Source organism: Neovison vison, chromosome 2 (genome assembly GCF_020171115.1).
Source record: "Neovison vison isolate M4711 chromosome 2, ASM_NN_V1, whole genome shotgun sequence".
In the NCBI taxonomy this organism is placed as follows: domain Eukaryota; kingdom Metazoa; phylum Chordata; class Mammalia; order Carnivora; family Mustelidae; genus Neogale; species Neogale vison.
Genome location: NC_058092.1, coordinates 186,335,682 through 186,358,994, shown reverse-complemented (window position 1 = coordinate 186,358,994; position 23,313 = coordinate 186,335,682). Strand labels below are relative to the sequence as shown.

Here is a 23,313-nt window from a genome sequence, read left to right as displayed (position 1 = left end):
TTTAAATAGGAAGATAAGTGTTGATGACTGTGTAGAGAAATTGGAACTTCTCTATACATTGGTAGTAGTAATGTCAAATGTTGTAGCTGCTTTGTGAAACACTTTGGCCATTCCTCAAAAACGTCAACGTAGAGTTTTGATGTGACCCAGTAGTTCCACTCCTAAGCACATACCCAAAAGAATTGAAAGCAGATAGTCAAACAAATACTTGAACATGAGTGTTCACAGTAGCACTGTTCTCAATAGCCGAAAGCTCGAAACAACACAGATATCTTTTAATGGATGAATGGATAAACAAATCGTTATGTATTCAATGCAATATTATTTGGTGATTAAAAGGAAGTATTAATTGATGCTTCAACATGGATGAACCTAGAAAACATGTTATATGAAAGAAGCAAAACCCAAAGACCCACATATTTATATTGTATGGTTAAAATGGTGAATGATGTTAGATAAATTTTCCTACAATCAAAAATGATAATAAAGTTCCATAGGAAAAAATAAAGAAGGGCAAAAAAAGCTGTTTTGGATTACAGAGGTTGAAGAGACAGTGCAAGTAAGCACACTTAAGATTGTGGATTGCATCTTGGGCTGGGGTAAATAGTTATAAAGGAAATTATTGGAATAGTTAACTAAATTTAAAAGAATGGATGAGATAATAGTATGTATCAGTATTAAATATCCTGGTTTTATTAAATTTGTACTCTGGTATGTAAGAGAATGTCTTTGTTCATAAGAAGTATATAGTGAAGTATTTAAATGTAAAGGGATGTGCGTATTGAACTTTCAGAGGTATAAAAATGTTTATATAAAATGATAAAGCAACTAAGGTAATTGTAAACTGTTGGTGAATGTAGGTAAAATGTATAATGAGGGAAAAAAGTATAATTTCTTATATTGATCTTTACACTTTTCTGAGTTTGAAATTATATCAAAATTAAAAGTTGGCAACAGAATTAGATTTCTTTTTGTCATCTTTGGAACAGCAGCGTAGTCCAGATGATTGTTAGAAAAAAATACTAGATATCCTCCTTTGTCTTAGTTGCCTCTTTAAAAGACTTTTTTTGTGTTTCTCAACTTCTGGATCCCAGTATTTATTTTATTGGCTTATAGCAATCTCTCTGTATGATCATTACATAATTAATGTAAAGTACCCAGCTTTTATACGTATTTATTGTTCTAGCTAGTAATGTTATGCCTGTGGAGCCTGTTCTCATTTTATGTATTTTTTCTTATTCACATACTTTATTTTTATGGTATCTTGGGTCATGTAAAAATGTAACCGTTTGTTTCTCTTTTTTGAGAAATTAAAATGTTAAGTTCCCAGTGAAAGGCTTTGCTGCTCTAGTTCTCTTCTGGTAGCTTTTTTTTTTTTTTTTTTTTGGCCTGAAATTTGTGTTCAGTCTCTAGGTAGCAGATCAAGTTGATACGAGATCTAACCTTAATTTGAACACATTGGACTGTGTTCATTTTTGTCAGTTCAAAGAAATCTCTCAATGTTGTCAAGCAGGACCATGCTTTCTGTCCACCACAGATGAGTCAGAGAAGTCCTTTCCTAACTAGAACGTACCATCAGAATCTCACTGCTTTGTTAGCATTCAGCTATGGACTTTTTAACCTGTTTAAGGTTATTGTTTCATATGAATAAGCGAATACCCAATAGAGCCTATTTTGGAACGGTTTATTAAGAAGACCATGATGATTCATTTGGTCCTTGGATTTTCCATTGGTTAACTAGTTTTCTTTCTTTTGTGGTGTATGATGGGATCTTCACTAGACAGAGGTAACCTCTTGGATAGTTGTGAACCTGGATGCTGGTGTGGTGGTGCTTGTTGATTGAGTTTTCATGATACTCCTGCAGAGGTTGTGCTTGCAATGCTGCTGCTTATTTTGTGCTTGCATGACATTATTACTTTGATTGCTCTTTGTTGTTTTGGGTTCTTAAAACCTCCTATTTCTATTTTTGGTACCCAGAATAATTCCTTGACTATCTTTAGTTGGTCCAGAATTTATGGAAATTAGTTCCAAGTCTAACTCTTTGGTGGATCCTTTTCAGTTTTTGAAAATATCTTCAGTGTCACCACTCAGTTTATCATTTCACTAGAAATTCAGAAAACAGAGTGGCTTTGCCTAAACATGCGGGAGATAAGTGCCAGACACACCATTACTAAGGCTAAGAATTAACTCTTTGTGTGTTTTATAGATTAAAGAAAATTAATATATACTTAGAATAAAATCTAAGTTTTAGGAGAGTTTCATCAAATAGCTAAAACTTGGGCGCCTCCAGCAAGGTATCAATAATACAATTAAATTAAGTCATGCCTAAATCTTAGCATGCATGTCTGATTTGCCGTTATCTTTCAGAGGTGCTCTTTGCTCTGCAAACTGTCCTACATTCCAAACCTAAGATTCTTGGGGCCAAAAGGTAAAAATTAAAATTAGTATTTCAGAAATTAGTTTTATGAGCATTTATGTGGTCCTTGAAAATAGTTACTTACCCACCCATTTATGATCCCAAGTAGTATAGTTTTTCTTGGGCAGTTAGCTGACTTTGGGCAAATTGTACTGATTTCATTTTGTTTTGTTTTGGTTTTCCTACAATATGCCTCTACAGAAAAAAAGGTGGATTGTTTTTAGTTTTTTAAGCTTTTATTTTATTTTTTTTAAAAGATTTTATTTATTTATTTGACAGACAGAGATCACAAGTAGGCAGAGAGGCAGGCAGAGAGAGAGGGGGGAAGCAGGCTCCCCGCTGAGCAGAGAGCCCCATGCGGGGCTCGATCCCAGAACCCTGGGATCATGACCTGAAGCCGAAGGCAGAGGCTTTAACCCACCAAGCCACCCAGATGCCCCTAAGCTTTTATTTTAAATCCAGTATAGTTAACATACTGTGTTGTATTAGTTTCAGGTATAAAATATACTCATTCAACAATCCAGGTGGATTGGTTTTTGTTTGTTTGTTTGTTTTTAAGATTTTATTTATTTATTTGACAGAGATTACAAAATAGGCAGAGAGGCAGGCAGAGAGAGAGAGAGAGAGAGGAGGAAGCAGGCTACACGCTGAGCAGAGAGCCCAATGCAGGGCTCCATCCCAGGACCCTGGGATCATGACCTGAGCCGAAGGCAGAGGCTTTAACCCACTGAGCCACCCAGGCGCCCCTAGGTGGATTGTTTTTAAACCCTAGAAACAAAACCAGTCCTGGAATGAGCCAGTATATGTCAAATAGCAGAAGTTCATAAAATTGAAATTATTTTCTAGTGTTCATATTAAGTCAGTGTTGAAACAGACAAAATCATCTTTGTCTTATAATTTTAATCCTCTTAAAAACTGTAAAGGATCCATTAATTTGGAATGGCCATCAGAGAATTGCTTATGATAAATAGCATAAAACTGTTACATAAAAGTGGTGACTGATCTCTATGTTCTCATTCTGCTATGTCTTCTTTTTCTCTTTTGGTGGGACCCATATATAATAGAAAATTGCCCAGGAACGAGAAAAATTTGCTGATGAAGGCAGTATATTTTACACACTTGGAGAATGTGGACTCATATCTTTTTCGGACTACATTTTCCTTACAACTGTTCTTTCCAGTAAGTATAAATTTTTCTTTTTATTCATTTATAGGGTGCTTACAGGACTATAAAAAAAAGTTGATGGAGGGGAAACAACATATTTGTACAGTTAATGAATTATAAATTACATATAATTTCATTTGTTTGAATTCTGTATAACTTATATATAGAACCACCTGAGAAAAAAGAAGAAAAATAAAGTATCAATGTAAAGGTAAGAAAAAAAAAAACCCTAAAAGTTAAATCTGCCTTTAAGTGATTGAAGCCCTGTTATTTGTAAAAATAGATTATACATTGCCTGGTGCTATATAGCCTTTATTAATGTTTCTACTTCCTCATTAAAACACATATTGAACTATCATTTCTCCACTGAAGAAGAAAATTGGTTCAGTGTTTCCAATTGGGTTGAATATTCACTTTTGAATCTTAGAGGATTACTTCTTAAAACACAAAATTCATATTTGACTCATTTAAAACACTGATGAATTGTTGATTTTTTTTAAACTAAACAATTTGTTTGATAAATATGCTACTCTATATGGCTTTTTTTTTCTAACCATTCAGAAAAACCAAAAAAGTATGTTTCTAGCTTTCTCTGTATACTTTATTAAAATCTGTCTAACTTGGGGCACCTGGGTGGCCCAGTCGGTTAAATGTCTGCCTTCACCTCAGGTAATAATCACATGGTCCTGGGTTTCAAACCTCGCCTTGGGTTCCCTGCTCAGCAAGAAGCCTGCTTCTCCTCTCCCTGCTACTCCCTCTGCTTGTGCACATGCTTAGTCTCTCTCTCTCTCTGTGTCAAATAAATAAATAAAATCTTAAAAAATTTTTTTAAAATCTATCTAAATTGAACCAAAGAGATCTGATTCATATGTTTGAAAGAGGTGATTCTGAAATTTTTTTCAGGTGTCACTTAATCAAACAAAAATAACTGCCTCTTCCTCCCTTCTCTAGGCTAGTCATCTGTAAAGATAAAACTTTAAGGTAGTTTGTAATAAATGACATATGCAATAGACAGTTCTTGCCATAGCTCTTCTGCCTATTCTTACCCTTCTTCCCTCCACTGACAGAAAAATGAAGAAATACAGGCTAATATGCCTTACCACAGCTGTCTTTGGGATACCAAAGTGTCTGAATAAATTCATGTGGTGGACCAGTGCTTTAACAATGTAGCTATGTATCGATTTGTTACAAAGATCCAGAATAGTGAGCTAAAAAAAAAAGAACACTTATGATCTGAAGTTGAGTATTGTTAAAGCTAGTTGTTATTTTGGTAGGGCATGGTTTTCCACAGTAGACTTCAGTTTAGATCTTGGCCCACCACTTCTTAGCTTTGTGATTAGGGGCAAGTCAGTGAATTTGTTCATCTGCTTTGTTTGCAAAGTGAAGGTGGCAATAATATCAAATGCAAATTAACTTATTTGAGGTTTGTAATATCATGGATCTGAAGTACCTAGTTCAGTGCCCAATATTTAGTAAGTTTACAGTTCTGCCTGGATTTTTATTTTTATTTTTTTTATATTTATTTATCTATTTGACAGAGATCACAAGTAGGCAGAGAGTGGGGGAAAGCAAGCTCCTCACTGAGCAGAGAGCCAGGTGCGGGGCTGGATCCCAGGACGCTGAGATCGTGACCTGAGCCGAAGGCAGGGGCTTAATCCACTGAGCCACCCAGGTGCCCTTGCCTGGGTTTTTATTCTTGATATCCTATCACAGAATGCGAGTTCATTCCTGATTTTGAAAGATCCATAAATCTTGTCATTTAAAAAAAAAACACAGCAGAATTGATAGGAGTTTTTAAGCCTTTTTTGTGACTTTGAATAGAATTTGAATTCAATAGGCATGATATGTCAGAAAATACTTCTTTAAATGAAGAGACCAGCTTGGAGAACTGTACTGATAATACTGTGTGCAGTGGCAGTAGTCCCTGTAAATGTCTGTTGAGCTGAAATAAGATTTTAATTTATAGCTACTATTCAGTCCTATTACCTTCTTATCTTTCAAAGCGTCAGAAGAACCACAGAGCAGAACCTTCAGATTACAAAGCACACTGTGTAACTCCTTTAATTCAGCCGTTTAAGGCAGGTAAAATCGCACTGACCGGTAAATTCTGGAAACCACTCCAAGTACCTCTACTGGTCTAGGCACCTTTGCTTTTTGTGGTCAGCTCCTAGCTTAAATATAGTGGGTGATTTACAAAAAGTACTTAGTATTACAATGTCACATACAGTTGACCCTTGAACAACTCTGGGGTCAACAACTCCCCAACCCCCACAGTTGAAAATCTATAAAAAATTTTGAATTCCCCCAGAACTAACTACTGATAGTCTACTGTTGACTGGAAACCTTACCGAAAACACAAATTCAATTAGCACATATTTTGTATGCTATATGTTTATATACTGTACTCTTACAATAATGTAAACTGGAAAAGAAAATGTTTTTAATACAGCCATAAGGAAGAGGAAATACATTTGCAGTACTGTACTGTATCAAAAAATTCACATGTAAGTGGACCCCCATAGTTCAAGCCTGTGTTGTTCAAGGGTCAAGTGTGCTTTCTATATTGTCAGGAATTAGAAAATATAAGGATATGATTTTGAGGTTTTCTCTTTATACCAATGGTTTTAAGCATTTTGATGATTATATGCCTCTAGTGTTTCTTTTTTTTTTTTTTTTTAAGGTTTTGTTTATTTGACTGACAAAGATCACAAGTAGGCAGAGAGGCAGACAGAGAGAGCTGGGGAAGTAGACTCCCCGCTGAGCAGAGAGCCAGATTTGGGACTTGATTTCAGGACCCTGAGATCATGACCTGAGCTGAAGGCAGAGGCTTAACCCACTGAGCCACCCAGGTGCCCCACCTCTAGTGTGTCTTAACTTAGCACTATTGTTGTTTGACGCAGGATTAATTTATTGCTTTGGGGCTATCCTGTGCATTGTAAGAGGTTTAGCAACATTCTGGGTTTCTACCAACTAGATTCCAGTAGCATACCTGTTCCCTCTCTCAACTGTGGCAATCAGAAATGTCTTCAGGATTGCAAAATACCCCTGGGGGTTGGGGATAGGAAGGAATCATCCCTGGTTGAGAGCCACTGCCCAATTTGGAACAAAGTTTTTGTTTGTTTCATTTATGTTATTATGTACATTGATTTAGTATTCTTCGTGTTTCCTGCCTCGGGGTTCTTTAACTTTTTAGATCTGTGGGTTTATACGTTTCATCCAATTTGAAAAAAATTCAGCCATTATTTCTTGAGATACTTTTTCTTCTCTTTTGGGGACTTCAGTTACACATATATTTTCCTTACATCAACCTTATAATATTTGTACTATTATTATCTTCATTTTACAGGTGAGGAAATTGAGGCATACAGAGGGTTATATACAAAAAAATTTGTTCCAAGTTCCAGAGTAGGTAGATGATTCAGGGTTTGAACCCAGGCCAACTACACCATCTAGGCTCCTGCTGATTGGCTTTATGTCTATGGTGACATGTTTAGCAGTGATGAGCCATAACTTACATAGTGCCTCTTCTTTCTCTCAGGCTGTCAGAAGGTTGGTCATAAACTCTCCTGTAAGTAACGGGCAGTTCAAGCAGTCTTGTAATCTGAACGTTGCACATTGCATTGTCCACTTACCTAGCTGACCACTGGGGGGGAAAATGTGCCATAGGGATTATACTGAGATCAGTTCTTTCCCATGTCCTAGCTTGTAGCTAGGATGATAGGAAATGAGGCTCTCAGTGGATCATCTTCCTTGTGGTTAACAAGATTTCATTACAATCTAGACAAATCAAATGGTTCCCAAATCATCCTACAGGAGAGAATGCAGTTCTTTAAACATCAGAAGATTTGCCAAGGAGTGGTTTGGGACAAGGAGACATGAATTAGCGTTTTTATTAATCTACTAACTCTGGTGGACAACAGGGGCTATTCTGATTTCTAGCAAAAAACCAGTGGAGCAATGTAAAACAGCATAACCCAGACAGTGCAGGACTGTCGTATTTCTAAATAGCTGGGTTTTTTTTCCAAAATTGATAGACTCAGTATTGTTCAAGAAATTGCCATTATTTTGAAGAATATGAACTCTGTGCCCAAATGGATTGACATTCAGACCTCCACATACTTTAAAAGCTCTACTATGTTGTCGAAAATAAAATTTGACAGCTATACATAGCAAGTCATTCATTTCCCTTCTTGATTTATAATTACTGCTGCTAAAAATAAGAACAAGAAAGCTGCTCTTCTGGGGTGCTTGACGGCTCAGTCAGGGAAGCATGCAGCTGTTGATCTCGAGGTCATGAGTTTGGGCCACACATTGGGCATAGAACTTTAAAAGAAAAAAAAGAGTAGGCAACGATGTAAAGTAAAGTTAGATCCTTATTAAAGAAATGAAGAAAGAGAAGGGAGGAAGGGAGAAAAGAAAGAAGCTTTTCTTTAAAAAGTATATTATATAAATATTTAAAAAGCATGTTATTGTAATTTGACCTATTAAATAGAGTCAGTTCTTCTTATTTAAACTTTTTTAGAAGTTTGATTTTTAGCTAAACAAGAATATCTTGGACACCCACCAAGAGTAACAACCAATTTGGCAGAAATATTGTGTACTTTTAATCACCAGTGGCATAATTTCTCACTCTAATCTGTATGTGCTTTGGATAATGGGAGCCCTCCTTGGCCAACTGAAATTTTTTAAACACTTGTAAAAGTTTTAAACACTGTCACACACACACACACACACACACACACACACACACACACACACATACTTAAACATATATACCTCATAAACCCCTTTCCTACTTTATTTTTTTCTCCTTGGCACTTAGCATTTAACGTTCTATAGAGTTGATTTCTTTTTCTTATTTATGTATGATTACCTGGAATGTAAACTGCATGACAGTGATCATAGGGTTATAATGGTATTCACTACAAATTTTTAATGGTATTCACTATAGATGTATCTATTCCACATAAAGCATTGATTGAGGCAAAGTGACAAAGCAAGACTATAACATTTTTAAAAAATTTTCTCCAAAAGGAAGTTTAGCAAATGTAAGACGCATCTTTGCTGTTTATACCCTAATTTGAAAACAATACTTGTAGTTATTGTCTTTAGTCTGCATCCAGTACCACTGGAATGAAGGAAATGTGTTTTTCAATTAATCAATTTCCACACAAGCTTGACTTCTTATAATTCAGAATTTATGTATTTATATCTTCCCTTTATTCCTAATTCACACATTCTGTTGCTTTATCACATATCTGTGTGATCAGGTTTGATGGATTCACTTGAAGAATTTTCTACATGAGCCTTAGCATCTGCATTATATAGAATATTAAGTATTTAGTAAAAAACTACTTAGCAATAAAATCTAGATTCATTCTGGGCAAGATAAAGAGATTGTTAATAATTACTATTATTAAATAATTTCCAAAAAGCCTCTGTTCCTTAAAATAGGTTAATAAGAATTAATGAGAATACAGAGTATGATTATTAATGGCTTAAGTATCTGCACTAACCAACTGCAACATTAGCTGATGGTCTTAAATCTAATTTTTTAATTTTTTTAATGAATGAATTAATTTTTTTTCAACATATACTAATACTATTTGTTTCAGAGGTACGGATTTGTGATTCATCAGTCTTACACAATTTGTAGTGCTCTCCATAGCACATACCTATCCAATGTCCCATCATCCAGCTACCCCATCCAACCACCCACCACTCCAGCAACCCTCAGTTTATTTCCTGAGATTAAGGGTCTCTTATGGTTTGTCTCCCTCTCTGGTTTCATCTTGTTTCATTTTTTTCCCCTCTTTCCCTATGATCCTCTCCCTTCTCAGTTTCCACTTATCAATGAGATCATGTAATAATTGTCTTTCTCTGATTGACTTATTTCACTTAGCAATATACCCTCTAATTCCATCCACGTTGTTGCAAATGGCAAGATTTCATTATTTGATGACTGCATAATATTCCATATTTGTGTGTGTGTGTGTGTGTGTGTGTGTGTGTGTGTGTCTAACCACATCTTTATCCATTCATCCGTTGGTGGCCTTCTAGGCTCTTTCCATAGTTGGACGATTGTGGACATTGCTGCTATAAACGTTGGGGTCAAATCACTACATTTGTATCTTTGGGGTAAATACCTAGTAGTGCAATTGCTGAGTTGTATGGTAGCTTTACTTTCAAATTTTTGAGGAACCTTCATACTGTTTTCCAGAGTGGCTGTACTAGCTTGCATTCCCACCAACAATGTAAGAGGGTTCCTCTTTCTCCACATCCTCACCAACATCTGTTGTTTCCTGACTTGTTAATTTTAGCCATTCTGACTGGTGTGAGGTGGTATCCCATTGATGTTTTGATTCATATTTCCTTGATGCCAAGTGATATTGAGCACTTTTTCATGTGTACAGTTGTGCTTTCATTTTCATTTGTTTCCATGAATTTTTAAAATTCTTTTATTTCCTGGTTGACCCATTCATTCTTTAGTAGGATGCTCTTTAGCTTCCATGTATTTTAGTTCTTTCCAACTTCTCTCTTGTGATTGAGTTGTAGTTTCAAAGCATTGTGGTCCAAAAATATACAGGGAATGATCCCAGTCTTTTGGTACCAGTTGAGACCTGATTTGTGACCCAGGATGTGATCTGTTTTGGAGAGTGTTCCATGTGCACTAGAGAAGAATGTGTATTCTGTTGCTTTGGGATGGAATGTTCTGAATATATCTGTGAAGTCCATCTGGTCCAGTGTATCATTTAAAGCTCTTATTTCCTTGTTGATCTTTTTTTAGATGATCTGTCCATTTCAGTAAGGAGGGTGTTAAAGTACCCTACAATTATTGTATTATTGTCAATGTGTTTCTTTGATTTTTTTTTTGTTAATTGGCTTATATAATTGGCTGCTCCCATGTTATTGGCATAAATATTTACAATTGTTTTATGTCGTTGGACAGACTTAAGTATAATATAGTGTCCTTCTTCATTTCTTATTATAGTCTTTAGTTTAAAATCTAATTTTTCTAATATAAGGATTGCCACTCCAGCTTTCTTTTGATGTCCATTAGCATGGTAAATTGTTTTCCACCTCCTCACTTTGAATCTGGAGGTATCTTTGGGTCTAAAATGAGTCCCTTAGGGATGGTATATTGGTGGGTCTCTTGTTTTCTTATCCCATCTGATACCCCATGTCTTTTGATTGGGCATTTAGCCCATTTACATTCAGGGTAACTATTAAAAGATATGCATTTAGTGCCACTATATTACCTGTAAAGTGACTGTTACTGTACTTTGTCTCTGTTCCTTTCTGGGTTTTGTTACTTTTAGGCTCTCTCTTTGCTTAGAGGACCCCTTTCAATATTTCTTCTATGGCTGGTTTGGGGATCACAAATTCTTTTAGTTTTTGTTTGTCCTGGAAGATTTTTTTTTTAAAGATTTTATTTTATTTATTTGACAGAAAGAGATCACAAGTAGGCAGAGAGGCAGGCAGAGAGAGAGAGAGGAGGAAGCAGGCTCCCTGCTGAGCAGAGAGCCCGATGCGGGACTCGATCCCAGGACCCTGAGATCATGACCTGAGCCGAAGGCAGCGGCTTGACCCACTGAGCCACCCAGGCGCCCTGTCCTGGAAGATTTTTATCTCCGATTTTCAGTGACAGCCTAGCTGGATATAGTATTCTTGGCTGTGTACTTTTCTTATTTAATACCCTGAATATATCATGCCAGTTCTTTCTGGCCTGCTAAGTCTCTGTGGATAGGTCTTTTGTGAATCTAATGTTTCTACTGTTGTAGGTTACAGACCTCTTGTACCAACATGCTTTCAGGATTTTCTTTGTCTCTAAGATTTGTAAGTTTTACTATTAGATGTTGGGGTGTTCACCTATTTTTTAATTGATTTTGAGGGGGATTCTCTGTGCTCCCTGGATTTTTATGCCTGTTTCCTTCCTCAAATTAGGGAAGTTCTCTGCTATAATTTGCTCCAGTATACCTTTTGTCCCTCTCTTTCTTCTGGGATCCCAATTACTCCTAAATGTTATTCTAATATTGTTTGGTCTTATATCATTACTTATTTGTCGAATTCTCCCCTTTGTGATCCAGTAGTTGTATCTAGTAGTTGTTTACCCTCTTTTTCTCAGATTCTTTTTTTTTTCATCATTTGGTTTTCTGTATCACTAATTCTTGCTTCTGGCTCATTTATCCCAGCAGTTAGAGCCTCCATTTTGTATTGCAACTCATTAATAGCCTTCTTGATTTCAACTTGTTAGATTTTATTTCTCCAGAAAGGAATTTTCTAGTATTTTCTGTGTTTTTTTCAAGTCCAGCTAGTATCTTTATAATTGTCATTCTGAACTTTAGTTCTGACATCTTACTAATGTCTGTATTGATAAGGTCCCTGGCAGTTGGACTGTCTCTTGTTCTTTTTTTTTTTTGAGGTGAGTTTTTCCTTTTTGTCATTTTGTCCAGAGAAGAATAGATGAATGAGAGAACAAAGTGCTTAAAGGTTAACAACAACTCCAGAAAATATACACTAAGCAAATCAGAAGAGACCTGAAACTGCAGGGAAAAGAAAGGGGGAAAAAAAAAAGAATATGATCAGGTTGGTGAATAGAACAGAGCTAGATTTTGGGTGTATTTTGGTCTGTTAGAAGAAACTGCCTCAGGACACCCAGGTGGCTCAGTCGGTTGAGCAGCTGCCTTTGGCTTGGGTCATGATCCTGGTGTCTTGGGATCGAGTCCCACATTGGGCTCCTTGCTCCACGGGGAGCCTGCTTCTGCCTCTGCCTCTGCCTGACACTTTGCCTGTTTGTGCTCTCTCTCTTACTCAAATAAATAAATAAAATCTTAAAAAAAAAAAAAAGGAAAAAACTGCCTCCCAAATTTTTAAAGAATGTATATGTATGTGTATATACACATACATATACACACAAAAAAATACATATATATGTATTTTTTACATATATATATCTTACATATATATATACACACACGCACACACACAAAATAAGGGTAAATATAATGAAGGGATGGAATATGACTGTAAAATGAAATTTTAAAAAGATTTTTAAAAAGGAATTGATAAGATGTTGGTTGAAAAAGAAAGAAAAAATTTTAAAAATACAGAAAATTAAAATAAAAAATAATTAACTTTGAAAGACTACAAACTTATGGGGGAAAAAAGTCATGAATTCTATGTACTGTATTTCCTTAGTGCTGGAATTTTGCTGTTCTTATTGATTGCTAAACTTGGCCTTGGCTGGATGTTCTTGTAGATCTTCAAGGGGAGGGGCCTATAGCAGTGATTCTCAAGTGACTTTTCCCCAGGCGGAATTGCACCCCCCCCTTACAAGGGTCCAGGCTGCTCGAGTTTGCTCTCGGTAGCTTTTGTTCCCTGAAAGCTTTCCATACAGCTTTGGAGGATGAGAATGAAAATGGCAGCCTCCCGATCTCCAGTCCTGGAGGAGCAAGAGCTCGGGGCCCTACTCCTCAGTGCGCCCTCAGAGAAAAGCAGTCAATCCCTCCTGTCTCCCTGGTCTCCTGCAGCGCTCTGTGCTACCCAGCCTGTGACCAAGCATTTCTATCTTTGGTGCACGATCCTGTTTGGAGTATCCAAGCCCTGCATATTCCTGCAGTGCGCTCCTGTGCTGCTCCTCCTGGGGAGAGAGGGGAGTCTCCCTAGATCTGCCACTTGTAGGGTCCCTGCTTGATGAGTAGTGGCCCGACTGTGCCGCAGATTACAGTTTATGGCAACCCTGAACTAAGAGCCCACTCCTCGGCTCAGTCTTTGCAGTCAGCTTCCCCATTCCAATACCTGGGAGCTCTGTCACACTCAGGTACCCCTGGTCTTTCTGTGACCCTGAGGGTCCTGAGACCATACTGTCCCAGCAAGGGTTCCACCCCCTACTTAGCCATTGAAGTGACATCCTTCAGCAGAGCAGACTTATAAAAGTTCTGATTTTGTGTTCCGTTGCTCTGTCATTTGCCCGTAGCCAGCTGATGGAGGCTCTGTCCTTCCAAATAACTCCTCTGATTCACTTTTCCACATGTCCTACCTTCCAGAAAATGGTAGCTTTTCTGTTCATAGAATCGCTGCTATTCTTTTCTTTGATCTTTTGAGTTCGTAAGTGTTCAGGATGGTTTGATAACTAATCTATCTGAATTCCTGAGACGAGACAAAACTTAGGTCTCCTACTCCTTCGCCATCTTACTCCTCTCTTGGTCTTAAATCTTATAATAGAAGTCAGAGGTTTTTCTCATAACTAGGTGCAGAGAAAGATCATCCGGATTTTTCTAGAATGCTACACAGCATTTATTGATTTGGATCATTCTTGCTAATGCTAAGATTCATTAGGTAATGATCGTATGACTTAGAATCTGGATCTTGGCACCTGACAATTATGAAATATTTATTTTTGTGCTCTTTGTCTCCGTATGTGTTCTAACTGAAGTTATTGGCATGGTGGGCTTGTGACACGAAAACAATTCTAGATAGCTTCAGTAAGTAGTAATAAAACAATTATAAAAGTTGATTATTAAGCATCTTTTTTACTAGTTACTTTTTTTCTTTTTTAGTAGTTATTAATCTTTAAAAAGCCACCAGAAAAATCAAAAGCCAAACATGCTACGGAATGTTCAGTACCCAGGAACAGACGTAATGAAAGTCAGGCATAATTCAATGTATTCTAATTTTGATTCCGTTTTCAGATTTTGAGCAATCAGTGCAGAAATTGAATTGATTTTCACTATAGCAGGATTTGATACACTGACAAGTAAACCACATTCTCATTGTGACACTTATTTCTCACAAATGTTTTGAGAAATTACAACAGCATTCAAGTGAAAGTTTGTATTTAATTTCTCTTGCTATCTAAACTCAGGAGCCAATCACAAAGTGTATATGACTTGGAGATAGTGGTGCTGATTAGTGCCATTCCATCTAATGAAAATGTTACAGAAGTTAGAGATGAAAATGTTTTTCAACCTAAGTGATCTGTTGAAAAATTCAGGCAAGGCAACATACTGAGACCTATCAACAGATATAAGGCAGCTACAAATCTTTTTATTGGGACATCAGAGTTGGAGAAGTTACAGAAAAAAATTGGTTTAGCTATTAATCTGGGTAAGTTTCTTATGTCTAGGATTATCTACCATTGCTAAATTGACATTATGAGGAGTAAAACAAAGGAGGTGAAAGGCTGACCTTATTCCATTGTATTTCTCTGCCTGTAAGAGATGCATAGAATTTTAGAAATACTTATTTGCATGTTCTAAAGCCAAAAGTATCTCATTGTATTGATTACCAGTAACTACTTTCTCTGTTATTACCTGATCTTAAGGTTAATTTGTCAATTCTATAATAATACGGCTTTTTCAAAACAATAAAATAATGCTTTTAAATGTATCAAATAATTAAAATGCTAAATTCATTTTCAGCCAGTTGTATCTGAGAACAATATGCCATTTCTCTTAACAGCTAACCCCGCTGTTAGAGAAAGTTGAAACATTTTCATCTTTGTATCAACAACCACATAAGAATTTTAGCTCAGATGAGCAAAAATTAAGTGGTGTTTGTGTTTAACTCTCTTAGATCTGCATATGACTGAGAAGATTAAAATGTTTTCTTTATCTGCAAAAGGAAGTTAATATTTTGGGAATAATTGCTTAAGATTTCTTCTGTGGGTTCACAAGGCTAGAGGAGAACAGAGACTAAAAAAAAGCAAATTATGGATTATAACAAAAATAAGAGTGAAATGTAGTTTGACTGTATCTTGAGGATTTCATAATTTTACACTTTAAGAAAACTAGTTGTTTGCCTTTTCGTACTTACATTTTATTTGAATTGATCCATTTTCATTTTTTTAAAATTCTAATAAAATTCTAATATTGACCTAAAATGTTAGAGAAATCTGGTTAAGGGCACATGATGTCTGTAGCTCTCCTATTTCAGAAAAAATAATCAAGCTAGGGCTGTGTTCTAAAGAAGAGGATATGAGTGAGATAGCAGTGTTTTCTGTATGCTTAGTGGACTGATGCTACCACCACAGTATGTCTGCACACACTTTGTCCACTCATGAATGGCTTATATTGACTTTGTGCTGCTTTTCCAGGGAGTCAGTTCTCTCTGATATCTGAGATTCAGGTAGGGACTCCAGAAGACAAAAGAGAGGAGGTCTCTCCTGGTTCTGCATCTCTGCCTTAGGCACTTGGAAACAGAAGCCTAACTGGCTGCATTTATCAATGGGCTAAAGTTCATGGAACAAGAAAAATAAAACTTCAAAATAGACTAAATTCTCTGCTTTCAAGAAAGTGCCCTCACCTATAAAATTATTTCTTTTTCTCCTTCATTCTTAGATCAAAACTACCTTTCTTTTAGCATACCTCAATTAGGATTTTGTGTTTTTTAAAACAAACATTAGAATTTATTTTTATTTTTTTTTTTAAAGATTTTATTTATTTATTTGAGAGAGAGAGTGTGAGAGAGAATGAGCGAGGAGAAGGTCAGAGAGCGAAGCAGACTCCCCATGGAGCTGGGAGCCTGATGTGGGACTCGATCCCGGGACTCCAGGATCACGCCCTGAGCCGAAGGCAGTCGTCCAACCAACTGCGCCACCCAGGCGTCCCCAAACATTAGAATTTAAAAAAAAAATTTTTTTTTTTGGACATTGAATTGTGACTCATTATGGCTTCAGAGATATTTGCAGGAAAATGCTTATTATTCAAAAGAATCTCTAATTAGTGACAGTTTAGACAATGGATTTGGTATCAATCAATAATATCTTGAATTAGAACTGTGTCATGTGGTTTTGTATCTCCAAAATACCTAACACTATATCCTACTAATACTGTTCATTCTAAGAATATGTGAGTGAAAGGACGTTTGGGATGTGGCTTCTCTGAGTCCCTTCAAGTAGAAAGGAGACTCAGCCCCCTACCCATCTCCATACCCTTTATTACAGTGTGAAATGGATCTCAGTTTACCTTTCTTTTTTCCCTAGAACAAATTATGAAAGTTCTCCAGATTTCATCCTCTCCTAATTCTTCTATCCTATCTTCCTCAAGCTCCATCCTGTCCTGTTTTTGTTCTGTTGGTAGTTGGGATGGCTTTATAAGAATTCAGTCCTTAATAATTGATGATATTTAAAGATCTTCGTTTATGCCTCTGGAGCCCCACTTTTTCACATTGTTTGTCTCTTAGAAGTTGGACTGGAATCAAATATATCTGTCTACCTATATAGTTGATCTTTCCTTAAAACCACAACTTAATGGTATTTGGTATGCTTAGGCTTCATTCTGTGTTGTTTACCTGTTCCTGTAACAATTTTACAAAATGCTTATTTGTTGTGCTGGGGAATTTGAGGGTGCACAAGGGAAATCAAGGCAATAATAGTGGTTGTCATGGAATGGTTTCCTTAATAACTACCTCTTTTTTTTTTTTTAAGATTTTATGTGTTTCTTTGACATAGAGCGCAAGAGAGCACAAGCAGGGAGAAGGGCAGAAGGAGAGGGAGAAGCAAGCTGCCCACTGAGTAGGGAGCCGGACACAGGGCTCCATTCCAGGACCCTGGGATCATGACCTGAACCAAAGGCAGATGCTTAACCAACTGAGCCACCCAATCACACTGCTCCTTCTGAAGAGGTGTTCAACACAGTATCTGGCACATAATAAGTACTCCATGTATATTTGTTGGCTAAATAAGTATCTAAGAATTTTTCCCAAGAGCTAATTTAGTATACAATACCAATGTATACTAGTAGTCCTGCCTGGTATTTAAAACTGTTTTAAAATAATAGCTATTCTCCATGCATATATATATATATATATATATATATATATATATATATATATATATACACGATAAAATCTAGAAAATTAGAATAGCTTAATTTTTCTATTTGGACACTAAACTGAAAAAACAAGTAACTTTTGGGTGAATACCAAACCAAGTCACATGTAAAGAGGGTCCTTCAAATTAGCATGAATTACGTGTCAAACATCTAGTTTCTTTATTAAAGCAGTTAATCCTAAGCATCTATGCAGTAAGTTGTATCTTGGCATAAGCTGTCACTGTGGCTATGATTGAGCATATAGAGTGGACAAAAAACACAAAGAATGAAACAAAAGTCAAGCAAGATAATTTTTTTAAATATTTTATTTTGGGGCACCTGGGTGGCTCAGTGGGGTAAGCCTCTGCCTTCAGCTCAAGTCATGATCTCGGGGTCCTGGGATCAAGTCTCACATCAGGCTCTCTGCTCAGCAGGGAGACTGCTTGCCCCTCTCTCTCTCTCTCTCTCTGCCTGCCTGTCTGCTTACTTGTAATCTCTCTCTGTGTCCAATAAATGAATAAAAATCTTTTTTAAAAATTTTTAAAAGATAATAAAAAGATATTATTTTTAAGTAATCTCTACACCCATTGTGGGACTTGAATTTACAACCCCAGGATTAGGAGTCTCATGCTTTACCAACTGAGCCAGCCAGGCACCCCTGTAAGTGTTTATTCTTTAAGATCTTTCAAGACAGGAATGGGAATCTGTCTCATAGCATATGTAATTTGGGCATAAAAATAGTAACATGCATTTGAAGAAAATATATTCCTAAAGTAGAGCATGACCTTAATCAAGAGTAAAGCACTGGCATGCCTTTCAGAATCTTGCTCCCAGGAATGCTTGGGGAATCCAAGCTTTTTGACATCTCTGGCATTGAATACTCTCCTGTAACACAGCTGTCAAGCAACAGTGTAAGGAAGAGCAATTTAAATGAAAGACTGTATCTGGCAGCTCTCAGAAGGTCATCCAGTAACGGAGGCTGAGATGCAGCTCGAAGACAGGTTATATACTATGAACTGGAGACATAGCTATTTCTTCTCTTCAGATAGGAAGTTATAAATCTTTTTTGAGAATCAGGGCTGAAATGTATTTTCTAGAAAAATGTAAATGGAATAATTAGAAGGAATAAGTCTATACAGCTGAAGCCTTGCTGAAGGAATTCAGATAGTTCTCACAACCTTATGAATTTTTCAAATCCAAGTACTTGACATGTAGTGTTTCATATTCTTTTAAAAAAAAAAAAACCTTTCCAACTGACATTAAATAACTAAATTACATGAGATGCAATAAAGAATAAAGAGGTCTCTTTATAGCCATTGCAGAGTCTATATGTCATGATGGTAAAGCTCATGTAGTTTCTTTCATTTTTAGGATTTCCAAATAAAAAGCAAGACTAAGTAAATGTGAATTTTAAGTCTGTTCCAATATACATTACATTTCTAAATGATTTTTCATCATGGTCAGAATTTACTGGGCACCTGGGTGGCTCAGACAGTTAAGTGTCTGACTCGTGATTTCAGCTCAGGTCTTGATCTCAGTGTCATGAGATCGAGCTCCATGTTTGAAAAAAAAAATTTTTTTTAAGATATTTATTTATTTATTTGATAGAGAGAGATCACAAGTAGGCAGAGAGGCAGGCAGAGAGAGAGGGGGAAGCAGGCTCCCCGCTGAGCAGAGAGCCCGACATGGGGCTCGATCCCAGGACCCTGAGATCATGACCTGAGCCGAAGGCAGAGGCTTAAACCACTGAGCCACCCAGGCGCCCCTGAAAAAAAAATTTCTTTATTAGAGTAAAAACATGGATCTTCTAATCAGATCCTTTCAATAAGTGTTGCTAGGAAAAGCAGCCTAACTCCTGCCCCCTACACCCTTTAGTCATAATGTCCTGGCTATCCTGTGACTGACTCTAGACCAGGAAGTCAGAGATACTATGGGTTTGTCTGGGAGCTATACAAAGAGTAGGCTCCATGGCTGTCCCTTGCATCCTGGGCAGCTTTATCCCCCATCTGCCCTACAGTTAAACTAGCTTAGACTTGGGCTTAGTCCTCAAAACTGCATGAGGTGAATCAAATTTTTCCTAACCTGAGATCACTCTCAAAGGTGAAGTCCTTTAGACCTCTGAGAAACTGGGGTAAAGATGAGGGTTGATCACCTCTTTTAAAGGGGCAGTTGTGGGGCACCTGGGTGGCTCAGTGGGTTAAGCCTCTGCCTTCGGCTCGGGTCATGATCTCAGGGTCCTGGGACTGAGCTCCGCATCGGTCTCTCTGCTCAGCAGGGAGCCTGCTTCCCCCTCTCTCTGCCTGCCTCTCTGCCTACTTGTGATCTTTCTCTCTGTCAAATAAATAAACAAACTCTTTTAAAAAATAAATAAATAAAGGGGCAGTTGTTCCTCTTCTCATTTGACTACCAAGTTCATACTATACCCAAAACCATTTGTGCATTGGAATTAACTACTGGAATGATATTCAAATTTAATTGACAATATGTAGTATTGGTGAAAGCATGAATTATTGACATACCTTTTTAGAATTTTTTTTATTAATTTTTAAATTTTTTTGGTAAACATATAATGTATTTTTAAAACCCCAGGGGTACAGGTCTGTGAATCGCCAGGTTTACACATTTCACAGCACTCACCATAGCACATACCCTCCCCAATGTCCATAACCATCTTGACAGTGTTTATCAAACACTTTCAAAAGGACTAATAAATAAATAAATAGCATATAATACATAAATAAAAGTGCTAAGCTTTAGCTTAGCGATCTCATTTGTACAAGTTTAGGCTAATAAGATGATCACATGTATAGGGGCGCCTGGGTGGCTCAGTGGGTTAAGCCGCTGCCTTCGGCTCAGGTCATGATCTCAGGGTCCTGGGATCGAGTCCCGCATCGGGCTCTCTGCTCAGCAGGGAGCCTGCTTCCCTCTCTCTCTCTCTGCCTGCCTCTCTGCCTACTTGTGATTTCTCTCTGTCAAATAAATAAATAAATAAAATCTTTAAAAAAAAAAAAAAGATGATCACATGTATAATGATGTTGGTGGTCAAAAAATATATTGGAAAGAACTCAAATATCAGGTGGCTGAACAAATTACTATAAATTTGTGCAGTAATTTTCAGTACAGCACTTAATATTATGTATGTAACACAGATTTATTAGCATGGAAAAACATTCATAAGGTGTTGATAAGTCAAAATATACATATTGCATGAATCTATTTTGGGAAAAGAGAAAAGTGTGTGTGTGTGTGTATGTGTGTGTGTGTGTGTGTTTAAAAAATAGTCTGAATATTTGTGTTTCTGATTTGTGGCAAATCCTGTCAGCTCTACCTTGAAATAGTCCAGAATCCCACTTTTTTCACTGTCCTCTCATGTCTCTTGGATTATGTTAGTACCTCCTGAATTGGTTATTCTTTTTTCGCTCTTGCTTCTCTACAGTCCATTTTCAGTACAGAGGCCAGAATGATTTTGTTAATTCAACTTGTTTCAGCACCCAGAGGTAAAAATATTCAAAGGAGAGCATTGTTTTATCTTAGCACCATTTTTTTCTCACAGATGGGGGTCATCTGTCTTCTTGTTTTCTGCAGAATTTATCAGGAAATCTTTCCCCAGCCTTTTGTAGGAGTAATCCTGCTCAGAAATGTTTTGTGCCTGGCTTTCTAGGCTTTCCAGTAGTGGAACATTATTTTTTTTTTATTTTTTTTTTTAGTGGAACATTATTAATTAGACACATAGAGCTTCCTTCTTGCCTAGGTTCTTTCCACAGATGGAAGGAAGCCCTTCTATCTGTACCAGGACAAATGAGGTTTGTCTTCAGTGTCAAAAGGCTGGTCTTGGGACACCTGGGTGGCTCAGTCAGTTAAAACACTGCCTTTGGCTCAGGTCATGATCCCAGGGTCCTGGGATCGAGTCCCACATTGGGCTCCTTGCTCAGCAGGGAGCCTGCTTCTGTCTCCGCCTCTGCCTGCCCCTCTGCCTGCTCGTGCATTCTCTCTCTCTCTCTCTCTCTTTGACAAATAAATAAAACCTTTTAAAAAATTTAAAAAAGAAAAAAAAGCTGGTCTTCAGTGTCAAAGGAGACTAAATTCCTTGCCTTCTAGGCAATTCTTTATCCAAAAAGTTACTTTCCCCCTTTGTTGTACAAAAGGAACACAGACACACATACTACTGGTACTATGTAGTCTAAATGTAATCTAAAATCGTGAAGCAGGGGCACGTGGGACGTGGGTGGCTCAGTCGGTTAAGCGTCAGCCTTCAGCTCAAGTCTGATCTCAGGGTCCTGGTATCGAGCCCTATGCTGAGCCCTGCTCAGCAGGGAACCTGCTTCTGCTCTCTCCCACCATGCCTCCACCCTGTGCTCTCTCTCTCCTTCTCTCTGTCTCAAATAAATAAAATCTTTAAAATAAAATAATGGAGCAGTTCATGGGGAGAAAGGCAGCAAAATTACCCAGTCCCTATCTCTTTATCATTCAGAAGAAAGTATGCTTAGTTATTTCAGACACAACTGGAACGCATCATAGAAAGGACTGCCCCCATAACTCTCTGTAATTACAGAGATGGGAGGCAGAGAACATCCAAGAAGCTATATAACAACAAGAGCATCCTGGTTGACAAAGTCATCTTGTTAGAAAGAGGGAGCTTCCACTCCATGGGTGATATTCAGCATCTTCTTTAATTGAGCTAATTCATATCTACTAAGCCAGCTTTGTGCTAAGCCACCAGAGGGATATCTATATTTGCCTCTCCTCATCTTGCATTCTAAAAGACAAATTTACCTTTCTCGCAACGAATTTAGGTTTTAAAAAAATTAAATCTGGGGCGCCTGGCTGGCTCAGTCAGAGCATGTTACTCTTGAAATTGGGTCATGGGTTCAAGCCTCACATTGGGTATAGAGATTACTGGGAAAATAAATAAATTTTTTAAAAAAATTAAATCCTCAGATTAAATGAATTCATTCTAAATCATAAATTACTATAAATTCCCATAATCTAGAAATATTTTAAAGAAGATATTTGTAGGTCCATAAGATTTTCTAAATGATTGGGTTCATACAGTGGGTGTAGTAGTAGTATAATAAGATCCATGAAAATAGGAATATGACCTTAATTTTAAATCCCAGAAACTTCTCTGAAGAAAATGGAGTTCCAGAAATGGAACCACCAGAGAGACGGTCCCACTTGGTGACGTCACAGAGACAAGGAAGCAGGAAAACCCAGCCTCCATCCCTCCCAATAAAGATCAACAATTAGGTGGCTATCCACAAACAGAAGCAGCCCTAGGAGAGCTCTGAAGTCTACTTGAAAAACTTCAGCAGGGGTGCCTGGATGGTACAGTCAGTTAAGCATACAACTCTTGGTTTTGGCTCAGACTGTGATCTCAGGGTGGTGAGATCAGGCCCCACCTTGGGCTGTGTGCTGAGGGTGTAATCTGCTTCAGATTCTCGCTCTCTGGCCCTCCTGCTCATGCGCTCTGTCTCTCAAATCTTTTTTTTTTTTCTAAAAGATTTTATTTGTTTGAGAGAGAGTAAGCAAGAGAGAGAGAGAAGGAGCACGAGGAGAGCCAGAGGGAAAGGAAGAAGCCGACTCCCTGCTGAGCAGGGAGCCCAGCTTGGGGCTGCATCCCAAGATAACAGGATCATGACCTGACCCAGAGGCAGACGCTTAACTGACTGAGCCACCTAGGTGCTCCTAAGATAAATAAATCTTAAAAAAGAAAAGAAACTTCAACACAGTGGAACAAATAATTTGTGAATAACCACACAAAAAGGAAGGAAAAACAGTTACATTTGCCTGTGCCATCCCATCCCTCAAGTTAGCATTGCTCAACACCAAGAGGGAACTCCACCTCTAGAAAGATGTTTCAAGTATGCCTCATAGTAACCTCAAAATCAAAAGCTACAATAGAGACCCACAAGATAAAGAGAA

At 37.4% G+C, this 23,313-nt stretch overlaps 1 protein-coding gene across 3 annotated transcripts in view; it reads left to right on the top strand.

The window, feature by feature from the left end:
* MICU1 (mitochondrial calcium uptake 1) overlaps positions 1-23,313 on the top strand; it is a 237,576-nt gene that overhangs the window by 123,692 nt on the left and 90,571 nt on the right. For 2 of the 3 annotated variants that reach the window (XM_044239745.1, XM_044239744.1), the window contains 2 exons: positions 1,781-1,786; positions 3,481-3,595. In XM_044239745.1, coding sequence (XP_044095680.1) covers positions 1,781-1,786; positions 3,481-3,595 — 121 coding nt within the window. The remainder of the gene's footprint in view (positions 1-1,780; positions 1,787-3,480; positions 3,596-23,313) is intronic. The other variant, XM_044239746.1, reaches the window with a different exon arrangement.